The sequence below is a fragment of the Gymnodraco acuticeps genome, unplaced genomic scaffold, assembly GCF_902827175.1.
Source record: "Gymnodraco acuticeps unplaced genomic scaffold, fGymAcu1.1, whole genome shotgun sequence".
Taxonomy (NCBI): Eukaryota; Metazoa; Chordata; class Actinopteri; order Perciformes; family Bathydraconidae; genus Gymnodraco; species Gymnodraco acuticeps.
This window is the reverse complement of record NW_022989843.1, coordinates 3,977,681-3,993,974: the sequence shown is the minus strand read 5'-3', so window position 1 is coordinate 3,993,974 and position 16,294 is coordinate 3,977,681. Positions and strand designations below refer to the sequence as shown.

Below are 16,294 nucleotides of genomic sequence, written 5' to 3'. Positions count from 1 at the left end.
TTTGCATTTTCTGCCCTCTATATGATTATTTTTAATATGGAGAAGCTGACTCTCTCCTCTCCTCTCAGATTGAGGCAGTGGGCACCAAACTCCCCCCATCCTCGTTCAGCTACACCCACATCCAGTGTATCCTCTATGCGTTGGGGGTGGGGATGTCTACCAAGGACCCCGACCATCTTAGGTGTGTATCTGTATGTGTTTAATGACTGTAACCGTTCTAAGGGGTCTGGTAAATCAGCCTGTGTGAAATTAAATTGAATCTATCCAGGATTACCCACCAGAGCTGTGCAAGTGTGATTTGTCACAGTTGAGTCACTGTTAACATTTCTATGCAGGTTCCTGTATGAGGGCCATGAAGACTTTGTCTGCCTCCCCAGTTTTGGGGTCATTGTGGCCCAGTCAGTTCTGATGGAGGGGGGGGCTGACCTCAGTCCCTGGACTCAACATAGATTTCACACAGGTTAGAACATATAAGTCTTTCAAGTCTGATTCTGTCCGTGTGAATGTGTTGTGTGCTCGTATGCATGCATGTATTTCACACGGTCTTGCACACATAATTCTTGTTAATGAGGCTTTAAGACTTTGGTTTGATGTTATATCACCGCTGTTCTAATGTTGTGTGTCAGGTATTGCACGGAGAGCAGTATCTGGAGCTTTACAAGCCTTTACCCACCTCAGGTATTTCCCTCTACTGTTATAGTACATACCATTTATTTGATAGAAGTAACACATGTACTGTGTAGATTTCACTTCATAAAATAAAATGTTTTGAGCCATTCATTTACAAAAAGCCATTTTCATGTAATTGAATGATGTATAACGGGGAGCAGTCTGAGTTTATTTGAAAACTTGAGTCTTTTAGTTTGAGATTTTCTGGAAGATGAATCCCTTTCAATCTACCAAAAAGGATTGGTACACATATTTGACCTAAGTGATGAATTGATAATCAAAAAAGCTTAAATACTTTTTACTGTGAAAAACTTGTTAAAGTGGAATGTGTAAATGACCTTTCCCAGGGACCCTCACTTCTGAGACCACCATAGCAGACGTGTTGGACAAAGGATCAGGAGCCGTCATCCTAATGGACGGTGAGTTGCTTTTCCTTTCACAACTTTTTTTTATTATAGTGTATTCATTCCACACTCATTTTTTTTCATCACTTTAATGTGGCTTGTCCTGAAAGTTGCCTCTCAGGCTGATTTCATCAAAGTTAATTTCAGTCTGTGTCTGCAGGGATTGAAATAATGGACTGAGAACGGCTCATATTTGTAGTCAATTCCATAGAGATGGATGATATTATAGGCACTCTGATCTATAATTAATCCGACTTTAAACAAATAACACGGGACTGGAAGTTCCGAGGATTCACATAGATGTAATTTCCTTATACACACTAAATCCGCTTCTGTTATTCTCCTCGACTGGAGGCAAAGTTATTTCTGTGTGAGACAACAGGTCACTGCAGGAGCCGCTCTGTTTGTTTCGTACCTGCTTGTATTTTTAATTGACCCAGTGAAATTAACCAGCGAGTATGTCAACAGGAGTCTGGATTTGTTTCTTCCTGACAGCTGCTAATGGTCCCTTCACAGTCAGCTTCCATGTGGGCGTGTCCTCCTGCTCTAATTTACTCTCAATAGAGAGCAAAAAACTGTTGAAATATAAGACTATGAAAATATGCAACTAGAAAGACCACAATTACAAGTCGCGTAAGTGATGTCATAACTCGTTTAACACTCACCGAAACCTTGTACAGCCGGTCCCACATGCTGGCTCTTACGGAACCGACTAACTCCCCTTTTGTGTGATAGCAGCTCTCAACATACCCAGACGTGTAATGATTTTCACCTCGTTTAATACTTTTGACCTCATTCAGAAATGTGCCACGGTGACGGCCATCTTGGTGTTGGTGACGTGTGTTGTGCGAGACCAGAGATGACGTTCATTGAGCGGTTTCACACAAAACTAAGTGTTACTTACTCACTGACAAACTTTTTTTTCTTAACTTGCAAAATGATCTTTTCAATTGACAAACATCATATGTAATTTATGGCACAATTCAAACGGGATCGAAAAATTATTTCTCTCTCGCCATTGACAACCGTACATATTTGTTCCAAAATAAGATCCCATGGGTTGGAAGTAGAAGGGCGGGACTTAGGCTCTCTATGGGCTGTAGTGAGGAAATGTGGCTGAAGCAGGCTCTCTCTCCACTGTGTTTGAGGCTGTAAGCAGTTGGCTATTTGAGGGGGGGATGCCATCCAGTTTGTTAGCATAATTACCAAAATGCATCCCACTTGTTAACCTGCCATCCCCGCTCTCCATCACCTAGCAGCAGAGGGAGCAGGGTGAAGTTAAATGTGTCAGTCTGCCTGGTTATCTTTTACCTGACTGTGGCTTGTCGGTAGCCTCCGCCTGGCACAGCTGCACCACTTCCTGTCTGCACACAGTCTGTGACCCCCCCCCCCCCAGAAGCTGCTCTAACAGTATATTGATAAATCCATGGAGCCGTCCGTGTTGCCGTGTTGCTGTTTCTCATCCCAGTCAAAGTATTATTCAAACAAGGGATACTAACTTAATAATTATGATACCTTTGATGAGTGTAGCATTTTAAACCACATTCAAGAGATAGCATTTCATATTAATAAAAAAGGAAAGTAGATTTTAATGCGTTTATAAATGCAACATGAACTGTAGTAGTTTTTCTGTGGCCTCACTGAGTCTACATCTACCGCGACCTTAGCCAGAACAGTATGGATATAATGTAAAAATAAACAGTAAACATTAGAGGAACTTAACTACTAAAAGTAGCCTACAGTAAATCAAGTATGTTTTCCTTTTTTAAACACAAGTTAATTTCTGAAAATAATCACAGATAGAAAAAAAAGAGCAAATGGCGCATGGCGTGTAGACATTATAAAGATATTCAGAGCTTGGATACATTGCACAACTGAAGCAGAGCATTACCGGGGAGAGGGTCTCAGTCCCTGAAAGTGTGCCAGGCCACAGAGCAATGTGTACCGTCTGCTGAGCAATTTGGGAGGTAGTTAAGAAAAGGCGCTCATCAAAAACCCTCTCATTCATTTCCCTTCAATGCCGAGTGCTTTCTCTGCAACACTTTAAAGATGTCTCCGTGCTGCTGGTCCACAGTAGGAGGTCCTGGCTTATTGCTCTGAAATCAAATGTAACTTTTTGCTAATAGGAGAAGCTCGTTCAAAGGCTGGACCGCTGTCAGAGAGCCCTTTGCCAGAAACAAACCCCAGATTAATTTGTATGTCCTGAACTTAAAAAGTAGAGTTGTAAATATTAGAAGGTCGCGCCAAATGAACAATATGTAGACTCTACCTCTTTCTTGGATTTGACGCAGAGGGGAGGCATCCTGGGATAACGAATAATAAGGGATTGGGTTGCACTGCGATCTTATCATCTTCTATTTGCATGTATATAGACTTTTTGCACTACATTTTACTTTGTATTTTTGTATTTTATTATATATGTTGGATTGTTGGAGGATTTTCATTTCCATTTCTACACTGTAGCTTTGTGCAATGACAATAAAACCTTTGAATTGAATTGAAGGATGTTGTAATCTCTCTCCCCAAAGTAATTATTCTGTACTTGAGTAGAAATCTGAATTCAGTACTCAAACTTTGTATACTAAGGTATTGCTACTTTGACATAAATAAGAACCACTTCTTACACCATGAATTTGAGCTTGAAGCCACATTGTTGCTGCTTTACAGTGAAGACGTTCTGTGGCGAAGAGCTGATCTGCTTCAACCAGTTCTCAGTGTTTGTGGTGGGGGCCGGGGGCTTCGGGGGGAAGAGGAGCTCGGACAAAGCCATAGTAAGTATTCCATGTTTGAGTTACAGAGTCAGACATTTGGAGATATTGCTGGCTTACATTTGATTTGTGTTACTTCCTGCAGGCTCCTCTGCCCCCCCCTCAGCGGGCACCAGATGCTGTGGTGATTGATTCCACCAGCACAGACCAAGTGAGTGAGTGTGTGTGGGTTTAGCTGCGGAATAAATCATCCGCATTGATGATGTGTGGGTGAAATTAGGACATATTGTTTTTCTTGCTCTGAAATAACCTTTTGACAAAATGTGAAAAAGTGTTGAAGAAGGTTTTCATACACTTGCAAAATAAGAACAATGAATTTATGATACAAAAAATAACAAAAGGAAGAAGGGGGAAAAACGACATCCCTAGAGCACTTTAAAGAGTGCAACTGTATCACTTCAAAGACATTCTTATTTTATGATGATTTAATTTCATACTACATCTGTATATGAAAAGTTCAGGGGTTTATGAATTAGATATAGATCTAAACAATATGTGTTTCCCTGCAGGCGGCCCTGTACCGTCTGAGTGGGGACTGGAACCCCCTGCACATAGACCCCAGCTTCGCCGCCATGGGAGGTGAGAGGCTGTGCATCCATTGTTTGCTTTTCAGTCAAAAACATCTGTATTTGTCTTGGTCTAGAACAGGGGTGTCCACACTCTTTTCACTGAGGGCCACCTACAGAAAAACATACAAAGGGCTGGGCCGCTCACTAGAGGTATATCGCCTTATCAGTTAACTTATAAGTTAGCAAAATTAATGAAATGTAGTTAAGTTATGCGTGAAAAAAACAGCTTAAATCACAGCTTTGGCAGTTAATTCCTTAAAATGGAAGCCTCAGATTGCTTATAATAAGAGGAAATAGGGAGGGTCTATTTCAAGCTTGTTATGTAAATAAGTTATTGGGTTTTTTCTCATCAACTTAGATTTGTTAGAAAGTGTTATTTCTCTATTAACACATTAATACTGTGTTATCTATTTTTTTACATGTATATTTAAGATTTACAATATAAAACAAGCACAGAGCTCATTTGTGGGCCATATTTCATTATACTTTTTGAATTAGCTGAGGGCCAATTAAAAATGCCGCATTTGGCCTCCGGGCTGTAGTTTGGACACCTCTGGTCTAGACCTAATATTTCCTGAGATTTCAGGTAGTCATGTGTTTTACTCATAATTTCTCTTGGACCAGGCTTCCAGGCTCCCATTCTGCACGGTTTGTGTTCGTTCGGCTTCGCAGCGAGACACGTCCTCAAGCAGTTTGCAGACAACGACCCTTCCAGATTCAAGGCGATCAAAGTAAGCATCACCTAGGATTCAAACCCTGTCCTCCTTGTTGGGAAATCATTTACTTAGGTATTTTACTTTTGACACAGTCTCTTTCCCCATGGCATAGGTCTACAGTCCTCGGGTATTGCTGCTATCTCTCTTAAGGAGGGGCATTCATTACATTACATTGCATTTAGCTGACGCTTTTATCCAAAGCGACTTACAATAAGTGCGTTCGACCAACAAGATACAAACTTGAAGAAAACAGAATCATATAAGTACATCAGGTTTCATAGAGCTAAAACATTTCAAGTGCTACTCAAGTGGCTTTAGATAAGCCAGTCCTTTATTAGTATATAAGTGCTTTGTTAGTAATTATATCGCTCGAAGTGGAGTCGAAAGAGATGAATTTTCAGTCTGCGCCGGAAGATGTGCAAGCTTTCTGCTGTCCTGATTTCAATGGGGAGCTCATTCCACCATCCTGGAGCCAGGATAGCAAACCGACGTGTTTTTGCTGATGGGAACTTGGGTCCCCCTCGCAGTGCGGGTGCAGCGAGCTGTTTGGCTGATGCAGAGCGGAGTGCACGCGCTGGGGTGTACGGTTTAACCATGTCCTGGATGTAGGAAGGACCAGATCCATTCGCAGCATGGTACGCAAGTACCATTGTCTTGAAGTGGATTCTAGCAGTTTCCGGAAGCCAGTGAAGGGAGCGGAGGAGCGGAGTGGTGTGGGAGAATTTAGGAAGGTTGAAGACCAGACGAGCCGCTGCATTCTGGATGAGCTGCAGAGGTCGGATGGCACATGCAGGTAGACCGACCAGCCAGGAGGGAGTTGCAGTAGTCTAGGCGTGAGATGATGAGAGCCTGGACCAGAACCTGAGTCGCTTTCTGAGTCAGCTGGGGACGTATCTTCCTGATGTTGTAAAGTGTGTATCTGCAGCAGCGGGTTGTAGCAGCTATGTTTGCAGTGAAGGACAGGTTGTTATCTAGGGTCACACCCAGATTCCTTGCAGTCTGAGTCGGGGAAACAATAGAGGTGCCGATGTTGATTGTTAGGTCAAGAGTGGGACAATCTTTTCCTGGAAGGAAAAGCAGTTCAGTCTTGTCAAGGTTGAGCTTGAGGTGGTGAGCAGACATCCACTGAGAGATGTCCGCTAGACAAGCAGACGTGCGTGCGACGACCTGGGTCTCTGAGCGGGGAGAGGACAGAATTAATTGGGTGTCGTCAGCGTAGCAGTGGTAAGAAAAACCATGCGGGCTAATGACAGATCCGAGCGAGTTTGTGTACAGGGAGAAGAGGAGGGGACCAAGAACAGAGCCCTGAGGGACCCCTGTAGTTAATTGACAAGGGTCGGACTCGGACCCTCTCCAAGTCACCCTGTAGGTACAGTCTTTGAGGTATGAGGTGAGGAGGGAAAGTGCAGAGCCTGAAACTCCAAGTTCTTGGAGAGTGCGAAGGAGGATCTGATGATTCACCGTGTCGAATGCAGCAGACAGGTCCAGAAGGATGATGACAGAGGAGAGGGAGGCTGCTTTAGCTGTGTGCAGTTCCTCAGTGACAGCAAGGAGGGCAGTTTCTGTTGAATGACCTGCCTTGAAACCAGACTGGTGCAGATCCAGAAGGTTGTTCTGATGGAGATAACAGGAGAGTTGTTTAAAGACAAGCGCGTTCAAGTGTTTTTAGACAGGAACGGGAGGAGAGAGACAGGCCTGTAGTTTATAACATCGGACGGGTTGAGAGTGGGTTTCTTTAGGAGAGGGTTTACTCTTGCATTCCATGAGTTTATTGTTCAGGGACATCTAGAGGCCCTTCTTTTCTGGAACGTAGGTTCCCTGGCGCACAGTCTTTTCTACGGACGACAGCTCTAGTTAGATTAAGGGTCCATATTTGTTTAGTCTCGCTGATGAAGAATGTTGATTATTACACTCCGAACTAGTTAAAACCTCGAACTGCAGAAGAGATCTTGAGAATTTGTTTGGCAACCGTTGTATCACCTTGTGGCGGCAGCAGATGTCTTGTCATTTCTCCGGCCGTAACGCCATAATAAACTGTCAGTGTTCATCAAAGTTCCATCTCTCCCTGTGTCTCTCTGAGTTTTGTCTCCATTGCTTCAGAAGTTTCCATCACACTCTTGTTTATCATGCAACAACCACTTGTAGGAACATTTTGTTCTTCGGCGGCACATCCAAAACTGAAATGCTTGATAAATAATGAAGCCTTTATCAAGTGTGTTTAAATGCTAAAGGAAATGTTTAATTACAGATCCATCGGTCCACTACCTTCTCTTAAATCCGTCTCTCTTTCTCAGGTCCGCTTTGCGAAGCCAGTGATGCCGGGTCAGTCGATTCAGACTGAGATGTGGAAGGAAGGCAACAGAATTCACATCCAGTGTAAAGTCAGTATTTAGCGTCAGTGTGGGTTACAATCACCGTGAACAGATCTGTGGATAAATGAGTGTGACTTCTGTTGGTCCAGGTGAAGGAGACGGACGCTGTGGTGCTGACGGGGGCCTATGTGGATCTACATGGAGCAGCAGAGGCCTCTCCAGAAGACCCCCCTCAAGTACGTCAGTCGAAAAATGCTGCAATCAAACAGAAATATTATTTTCCTCTGCTATAGAAGTCCTCCATGGAGCCCTGGAGCTCCTTTCTTTTTAGTATTTCTATAGTGAAAACACTAAAAGGGTTTTTGTTCTCTCTGTTCTCAGGCAGGGGGTCTTCACAGTGAGCTGGTGTTTGCAGAGATCGGCCGTCGTATCAAAGACACGGGCTCGGAGCTGGTGAAAAAGGTGAATGCTGTGTTCGGCTGGGAGATCACCAAAGACGGGAAGATCGCTGCGCAGTGGAGTGAGTACTGATGTCACTCTCACGGTCGATTCTGTTTCATTTAACCTCCCATGATAAGAACTCACTGAGAAAGTCAGGGATAACTGAGATAGTAGATTTGTTTCACCCTAAACTCAGAAATCAGCCTGGAAACATTACATTACATTACATTGCATTTAGCTGACGCTTTTATCCAAAGCGACGTACAATAAGTGCGTTCGACCAACAAAATACAACTTGAAGAAAACAGAATCATATAAGTACATCAGGCTTCATAGAGCAAAAACATTTCAAGTGCTACTCAACTGGCTTTAGATAAGACAGTCCTTTATTAGTATAAAAGTGCTTCGTTAATAGTTCTATCGCTCGAAGTGGAGTCGAAAGAGATGAGTTTTCAGTTTGCGCCGGAAGATGTGCAAGCTATCTGCCTTCCTGACAGCAAACCCACGTGTTTTCGCCGATGGGAACTTGGGTCCCCCTCGCAGCGAGGGCGCAGCGAGTCGTTTGGCTGATGCAGAGCGTAGTGCACGCGCTGGGGTGTACGGTTTAACCATGTCCTGGATGTACGAAGGGCCAGATCCATTCGCAGCATGGTAAGCAAGTACCAGTGTCTTGAAGTGGATTCTAGCAGTTACCGGAAGCCAGTGAAGGGAGCGGAGGGGCGGAGTAGTGTGGGAAAATTTAGGAAGGTTGAAGACCAGACGAGCCGCTGCATTCTGGATGAGCTGCAGAGGTCGGATGGCACATGCAGGTAGACCAGCCAGGAGGGAGTTGCAGTAGTCTAGGCGTGAGATGACGAGAGCCTGGACCAGAACCTGAGTCGCTTTCTGTGTCAGCTGGGGACGTATCTTCCTGAAACTTTATTCGCTCTGACACTGGCACCTCAAACTAAAAGTATGAATTATAACTATGAGCTATAAAGTTGACTCAGATTCAAATGTTGCTAACAAGCTCTCAAATATCAGATCAAACATCGGCACAAAAGACAGAATAAATCACCCAATGAGATGTGAAAGCAAAGCCAAACAAAACAGCACACTTAGGATGCTTGTGATGTATTCTCTCATCTTCCTCTTCTTCCTGCAGCCATTGATCTGAAGAACGGCAGCGGCTCCCTGCAGAAGGGCCCTCACAGCGGGAAGGCGGATGTGACCATCACCGTGTCAGACGAGGACTTCCTGGAGGTGGTGCAGGGGAAACTCAACCCTCAGAAGGTAACACACAAAATTCAGGCCATTTTGAATTGGCCCTCAGCCAATTCAAAAAGTATAATGGAGTATGGCCCACAAATGAAACTTGTGCTTGTCTCGTATTGTACTTCTTAAATATAGATCAAAGCAGATATCACACAGTATTCATGTGTTAAGAAGCCCACTTTTCAAACAATTCAGTCAATTAAATTTGAAAATGTTTTCTATCAAATCTAAGTTGATAAGAAAAAAGCCCAATAACTTATTCTCAAAACACGCTTGAAATAAACCCTTCCTATTTCCTCTTATGATAAGCTCCTGTTTTAAGGAATGAGCTGCTAACAAAATAAATGAAACCCTCTGGAGAGCTGGGATGTAGGCTGTTATTTTTCTTAAAGCATATTCAAGTATTAAGAATAATTTACCTTCATTTGATTAATTTAGATAACCTTTGAGGCAATATACCTCACCTCTAGTGAGTGGCCCAGCCCTTCGTATATCTTTCTGTATGTGGCCCTCGGTGAAAAAAGTTTGGACACCCCTGCTTTATACTGTTACATTGTTCCAGAGCACCACCTGCTTAGCATCTATACACTAAGGGAGTGTTGTAATTCAAGTTTCGCAATACAGATATATTTTTGGGGGAAAACGATCTTCATTTTTTAAATCCCGTCTTTTTCTTCTCCGTATTAAAATCCCACCTTGTACATTTTAATTAAAAGCAGTGCCTTTGAAGAGCCCTTTAAATCTTTAATGACTTTGTCCTTGATCTCATGTCAAAGAAGTAAATAAAATGATTAATCAAACTGAGTTCAGAGAGCACTCAATCAATCTACGCTGCACGTTACGTCTGAGGGACTGATCATCACTGGACGGAATTGATATGCTTCCTGGAGCGCTGGATATTGATCTGAGGCCTGTGTGTGGTGTGGGTGTTTCATAAAGAGTTTTAACAGGCCGCAGTGCTGAAGCTCCTTTAGGCGGGGGGGGATTCCAGCCTTGCCGATGATAAGAGCAGCAGGAGGAATATAAGTTGGCAGAGTTAAAGAGGATGCTGCGACCTGTCACCCAGGGTCGTCATGGCAGAAAGCGATAAAGAGACTGCACCTCGCAGCTCTGAACCTTATGAATATTTTTCACCAACTTTTTCATTTGTAGGAATCTTTGCCTTGTTTCCCTCCCCTTTTACTTGAATCAAACTAAAAGCCCAACTGAAAGTATGTCTGTCGTTTTCTAGGCGTTCTTCTCTGGCAAACTGAAGGTTAGAGGGAACATTATGCTGAGTCAGAAGCTGGAGGTCATCCTGAAAGACCACGCCAAGCTGTGAGCTCCTCAGACGACTCCATTAACTCAGCAGCTCTCTCCGTCCATGTGTGTCAATATGATTTTCCTCTCCAGGGAGACTTGTGATTTATACCGCTTCAGAATAAATGTTCTCATGTAAAATAACTTTTACTGAAGATACAAAATGTAGAAACATGACTTGATCAAATAGACGGTTTACTTAAATGTATTCAATTTCATCGTTGAGTTCACCGAGTTTGGTCCATAAGGTCTCTTTGCTTCTGAAAATGTGCACTTAACTCAACTGCCTTTTTAAGATCCAAAAATTAACCAATACTTTTAAAGATTTCTTTCAGTTTTCTTTATCTTAAGAAGATAGGACACACAGGCTTTAACACAGTCGTCCAACATTCTGCCCAGAATTGGGTCAAGGCACTGTTTGAAGTGATAATTCAAATCTAAAACTGTTTTATGGTCGTAATTATTTCATTAGACTGACTAATTATATATCTGTTAACTCTGATACAGCAACCTCAGTTGAACCTTTGAGGAGTGTAATCATTTTGTTCAAAAAATAAATGAAGTAGTTTCAACTAAAAGCTTATTTTCAGTATATTTAATACTGCTGGACTATGGAAGGTAATTAAAATGTCTATAACTTCTATTTTTATAACAATGTATCGGATGATTATAGTAAAAGGGTTGCTTGCAGTGATGAATCCACACAGAATGATCGTCTGGATCTGAAGTTCTCCTCAACTCCAAGGAGCTATGTCGCTATTTTCAGCTGGTTTTTGTGTCCGCCTCACATCCATACAGCTTAGACTCAATCCCGAGTTATTTTTTAGTGACAACACCTTAAAAAAAACAACTTCCCCTGTGGAGTGTAGCACCAGTAGAGGTTTGTTTTGTTTTTGGACACAAGCGGTCCTTTTCTCACACTATCCCATTGATCTGGTGGTGCAAAGAAATCAATGTAAACATAACTGTTTGAGATAAAGCTCCACAGGAAAAGTGAGTCATAAAATGTATGGAAATGTAAACTAACTATGAACATATCTTTATATCAGTGCAATGATGTTGATTATGATAATGATTTTGTTTGCTCAAATATAAATAAAGTTATTCAGACTAAAACAACTGAAACGTGTCAATGTCATACTTACTATGGAAAGTAGATGTTTAATTTTCCTGTTTCTAATAAACGCATGGCCCTTTGGTTTGAGATATTTGATCAACAGTCACGTTTGTTTCTAAAATTACAAAAAACATCTGCTTTTAGCACATCATTATTTTTATTCAACCCAGTCTCATGACATTTCGTGTTCACCACGATTTTTAATCTATTGATTCGTGTTCACCAACACGATTTTCCCCTTTTTTTCGTGTTGCACAGCACGATTTTAAAAGCAATGTATTTCTACTGGTAATGACGCTCATGGAAGCACGGCATTCGTTTATGTCGGCTGCCCTTAAAGGCAATGTGAGCGTCCATTCTCATTGGATAACGGAGAATTGTACACCCGGAAGTAAGTATTCCCCTTACTGTCGATTGATTTTACAGTGATATCTGCACTACTCATCGACTAAAAAACACCAGATTATCCTTGTTAATTACACAACATTGATTGGTTTAAATTGTGTGCAATGCTTTTGTATTTTTCCCCTTCGATTCGGAGAAACAAATATTTTTTCGGAGTAAAGGATAGCAGAAGACACTACACTACCCAGAATCCCCAGCTATCGTTTAGGACTACACCATGTGCTCTGTTTGACAAACCCCGTGATAGTCCTCAAGCTCTGTGATTGGAGAGTGTGCTCCGAGGGTTACGCCGAGCCTCGAACAGCACTTGAAATGGGATGGAACCACGGCAGACTGTCCAAAACTGGATTTGAACGGGTCCACCAAGTCAGCCGAATTAGTGTTGATACTGCAAGGAGACGTACTGTGTGAACATAAATGTAATATGTTGTTTAATGGCTGATATATTTAGGATCCACGTCACGTTTTCAGTTCCTCATGTTTGTCTAGAAGTCTTCTCATCAGGGCTCTATAAATACAGAACTACGGCAGATATGTAATATTTAATGCAGCCGAACCGTGTATTACAATGCCGGTATGTGATGACTTTCAAAGAGAAAAGCAAGCACACTCGGGATAAAGTTTTTTTTTTTAATGTTTTCGGTCTGTTTCCGGTATTTGTTAATGACGATGTGCTGTGAGATGTGAGACTGGAATTGCACAGGGGAAAATAACGTAGGCTATCTTTAGATGCGGATTTTGTTAAACTAATATGTTTGTGCTGTGGACCAACACTATACATTGACGGGGAAGGGGGTAGCAATAAAGATAACACCATTAAACAGTTACACAACGTAACAGAAATAATATCGATAGCAGCGTCCCTAGCAACAACCTTGGTAACAATGAAAACTTCCTGAAGTAATCTTCGTAATAACTAGCAAACTAAAGATCATGTACATCCACTGCACACATAATCTGAAATAACAACTCATATTTCTCGCATCAAATGACATCAAAACGCATTTTAATGGCCAAACTAACTTTAAAATAGGCATTTTCCACCGAGAATAAAACGAAGTTCGGCCATGTTCTTTTTTTCTTCAGGGAGAAATTTGAAGATCACGTGACATAGACGCCAGCCATTGGAATGAATGGTGAAAACAGAGCACATGGTGTAGTCCAAACGATAGCTGGGGATTCTGGGTAGTGTAGTGTCTTCTGCCATCCTTTACTCCGAACAAATATTTGTTTCTCCGAATCGAAGGGGAAAAATACAAAAGCATTGCACACAATTTAAACCAATCAATGTTGTGTAATTAACAAGGATAATCTGGTGTTTTTTAGTCGATGAGTAGTGCAGATATCACTGTAAAATCAATCGACAGTAAGGGGAATACTTACTTCCGGTTGTACAATTCTCCGTTATCCAATGAGAATGGACGCTCACATTGCCTTTAAGGGCAGCCGACACAAACGAATGCCGTGCTTCCATGAGCGTCATTACCAGTAGAAATACATTGCTTTTAAAATCGTGCTGTGCAACACGAAAAAAAGGGGAAAATCGTGTTGGTGAACACGAATCAATAGATTAAAAATCGTGTTGGTGAACACGAAATGCCATGAGACTGGGTTGTTTTATTACATCTGTATATGTTCTGTCTTTAATACATCAATTTACATGACATTATAAAATTAGAATTATCTGATCAAATTCACATTTACAATCGGGGAAAAAGCAATACGTGTGAGTTGAATGTGATTTTTATTTAGCTGAGTTTGTTTACTCTGACCCTGATGTGGTAAACTGATCTGTTTATGAGTCTTTAAAGAAAGATGAGCAAAATTTAAAAAAAAAAAAAACACTTTCTTTGATAAAATTGACTTTATTCTCCCGTTCTGTACATTTAGTTTGGCTTTGATAAAAAATATTTAATCTCCATTTGCTGCAGGAGTACACTTCAGTTTCCAACCACTGTGATTTGTGGGGGAAAAAATGAAACACATCCTGGTTGTTCAAGCGGGAAATAATGAGCAAAAAGAAAGTATTCGTGAACTATCGAGAGGAAAAAAATAACATTACGTCTGCCTTGATAGATGGCTCAGTCGATAATCCATAATATGTTTAATAAATATACCTGTTTTATACAGAATATTCTTCATAAAGTGGCTCTGGTCATATATACGACTTATGATTATGCAGTCATCATGAGAGGCCTATAGATCTATGTATATACATAACTAATACATCTGAAAACGTATCCTCCCTGAAATCAAAGGTGTTTCTCTACAGCAGCACAAGGGTTTATGGGTAAATAGCTTCATTATATTCCTTCAGACTAAACGACTATCGGACAGTTTGCATTAACCTCTTCCTCACACATGTGGAAGAACCTTCATATTACACACTAACCTAGATTACATTTCCAAAGCATATACTGAAGGCAATCTTCTGATTTAGGATGAAAAATAAAGCAACTGAATGATAATAGAGTTATTCCTATAACCGTGACAAAGCAACTGATGAAGCAAAGCTGATAATACTCCGAACACTACAAGGCAAACAATATCGTCTCCAAGGCGGTTTGCAATCATGGTCCGTTTGGAAATTAGAGTTAGCAGTAAATGAAAGGGAAGTGCATTGTTATCGGAATAAAGCATCTCCACAACAAAATAGTATGTTCATTCAAATTGTACTACTACCCCCATTGTAATCGTACCCCAACCCCTTTCCATTGTCAACAGCAAAGTGTCCTGCTACATGTCTTATCATTTTACTGTCAGCCAGAAAGGTATTATGGTATACACGTGTCCCATTCAAACAAGTCCAATAATCATCAATATTGTGAAGAGCAACAAAGTACTGTGCCAGTGTGGTTTAAGTAGTTTTCAGATAATAAGGACACTTAATACCAGTTTAATCTAGGCTTGGATAAACACACTTCCTACTATATATTCAACTTATTATTACCAAAGGATAGACTGCTTTACCGACATCCGGCCTCATATAGTCATATTCACTACATCTTATCAAGCTTCATGATTATGTGCAAATAGAGTAATTTGAGAAAATGCGCATTCAGGTAGAACGTTGGATAGCGGCACACACATACACTCATGTCCCACTTTACCATGAGCTTGATTAAAATAATGTTTAAGCAGTTAGGGAAATATCCTTATTTTCTAACCAAACACTAGATATGATACTCTTTTTTTCTGCGGGTTGACTATGAAGTTTTAGCAGCTGGTTAGCTTAGCTTACCTAGCATGGCTCTGGAAACGTTTTTGTACGTCTTAGCCTTTGTGCTAAAATGGCTAGCTTGGCTCAAAGACTGTAGCTAGCTGTCTGCTGGCAGTAACCGTACAGTTACCAGTGGAGAAAGGATGTACTCTTCTCAAACATTTATGCCAGAAAGTGCATTTGCGTAGTAAGTGTCTTAAGATATTTGCGTTTTTTTTTGCACTTAGCCTATACGAAAGCATTTTCCTGGTTGAAAAAGGTCAACAGCCAATTGCCTGTAATTAAAACCTGAAGTGATAATAGTGATATGAAATGTTGTTGTGTAATTCCCAAAGTGTGGTTTTACCACGACAAACACCTGCTTTCCCAACCAAGCTGACTCTTTGTGTAAAACATTTTTTTTTTTGTTTAAAATGGAGCACCATAATGCGCCTTGTGACTGGATATAATGTGCTTTGTAGGACACTCGCCTTACTGCATTGTGCTTGTGGTGACGTTTCCCCCCCCCCCCCAATTATCCTGCCTGTACAACACCGTCTACTACATTTTACCACCTTAACACTTCAGCAATGACTCCAGCTTCCACCCCCATGATGCTTTGCTAATACGGACTAATATACTGTGATCTGAGAAGGACAGCGCTGCGGCGTTAGACTCTTCACACAGTCACTTCCACAGCTTCACTTCCTGTGCAAAAAAAGGCTCCCCACGTGATGTCCAGTCCTCGCTGAGACAGCAGTTTGCTTTAATAAGTCTGCAGCAGTTTTTTGTCTCTTTCAGTTAATTCCGATAGACTGTGCCCTCGGCATTACCCGGTGCCCACTTTAACTGCAGGTTAAACACTTGTAGAGGCTCCTGTGATTGGTCGGCTTCGGGTCATGTCCTAATCAAAGAGCTTCGATGCGATCTTAGGCATCAGACTCACTGGATCTCACTCTTTTCAGTAGTCTTTTGAGTATTCCTCCTTGTTATTTAATTCTTCATTTACACTGGTTCAAAACACTTATAATTGTTCTGTCACGGCCTGACGAACACTGTTCCAGGTGTAGAGGCGTTTCCACGGTAGCAGTACTGCTAGATTCACATTATAATATTAAATAGCTTTCACCAATGTATGTGT

The 16,294-nt window shown here is 41.4% G+C and overlaps 1 protein-coding gene across 1 annotated transcript in view; it reads left to right on the top strand.

Annotated features, from left to right (window-relative positions):
• LOC117560874 (peroxisomal multifunctional enzyme type 2-like) overlaps window positions 1–11,551 on the top strand; it is a 28,930-nt gene extending 17,379 nt beyond the window's left edge. The window contains 14 exon segments of the mRNA XM_034237978.1: window positions 69–181; window positions 336–414; window positions 416–460; window positions 627–678; window positions 1,017–1,088; window positions 3,741–3,844; window positions 3,927–3,992; window positions 4,351–4,420; window positions 5,035–5,141; window positions 7,421–7,507; window positions 7,588–7,674; window positions 7,820–7,958; window positions 9,024–9,151; window positions 10,365–11,551. Coding sequence (XP_034093869.1) covers window positions 69–181; window positions 336–414; window positions 416–460; window positions 627–678; window positions 1,017–1,088; window positions 3,741–3,844; window positions 3,927–3,992; window positions 4,351–4,420; window positions 5,035–5,141; window positions 7,421–7,507; window positions 7,588–7,674; window positions 7,820–7,958; window positions 9,024–9,151; window positions 10,365–10,454 — 1,239 coding nt within the window. The 3' untranslated portion in view covers window positions 10,455–11,551.
• Window positions 11,552–16,294: the final 4,743 nt, after the last annotated feature.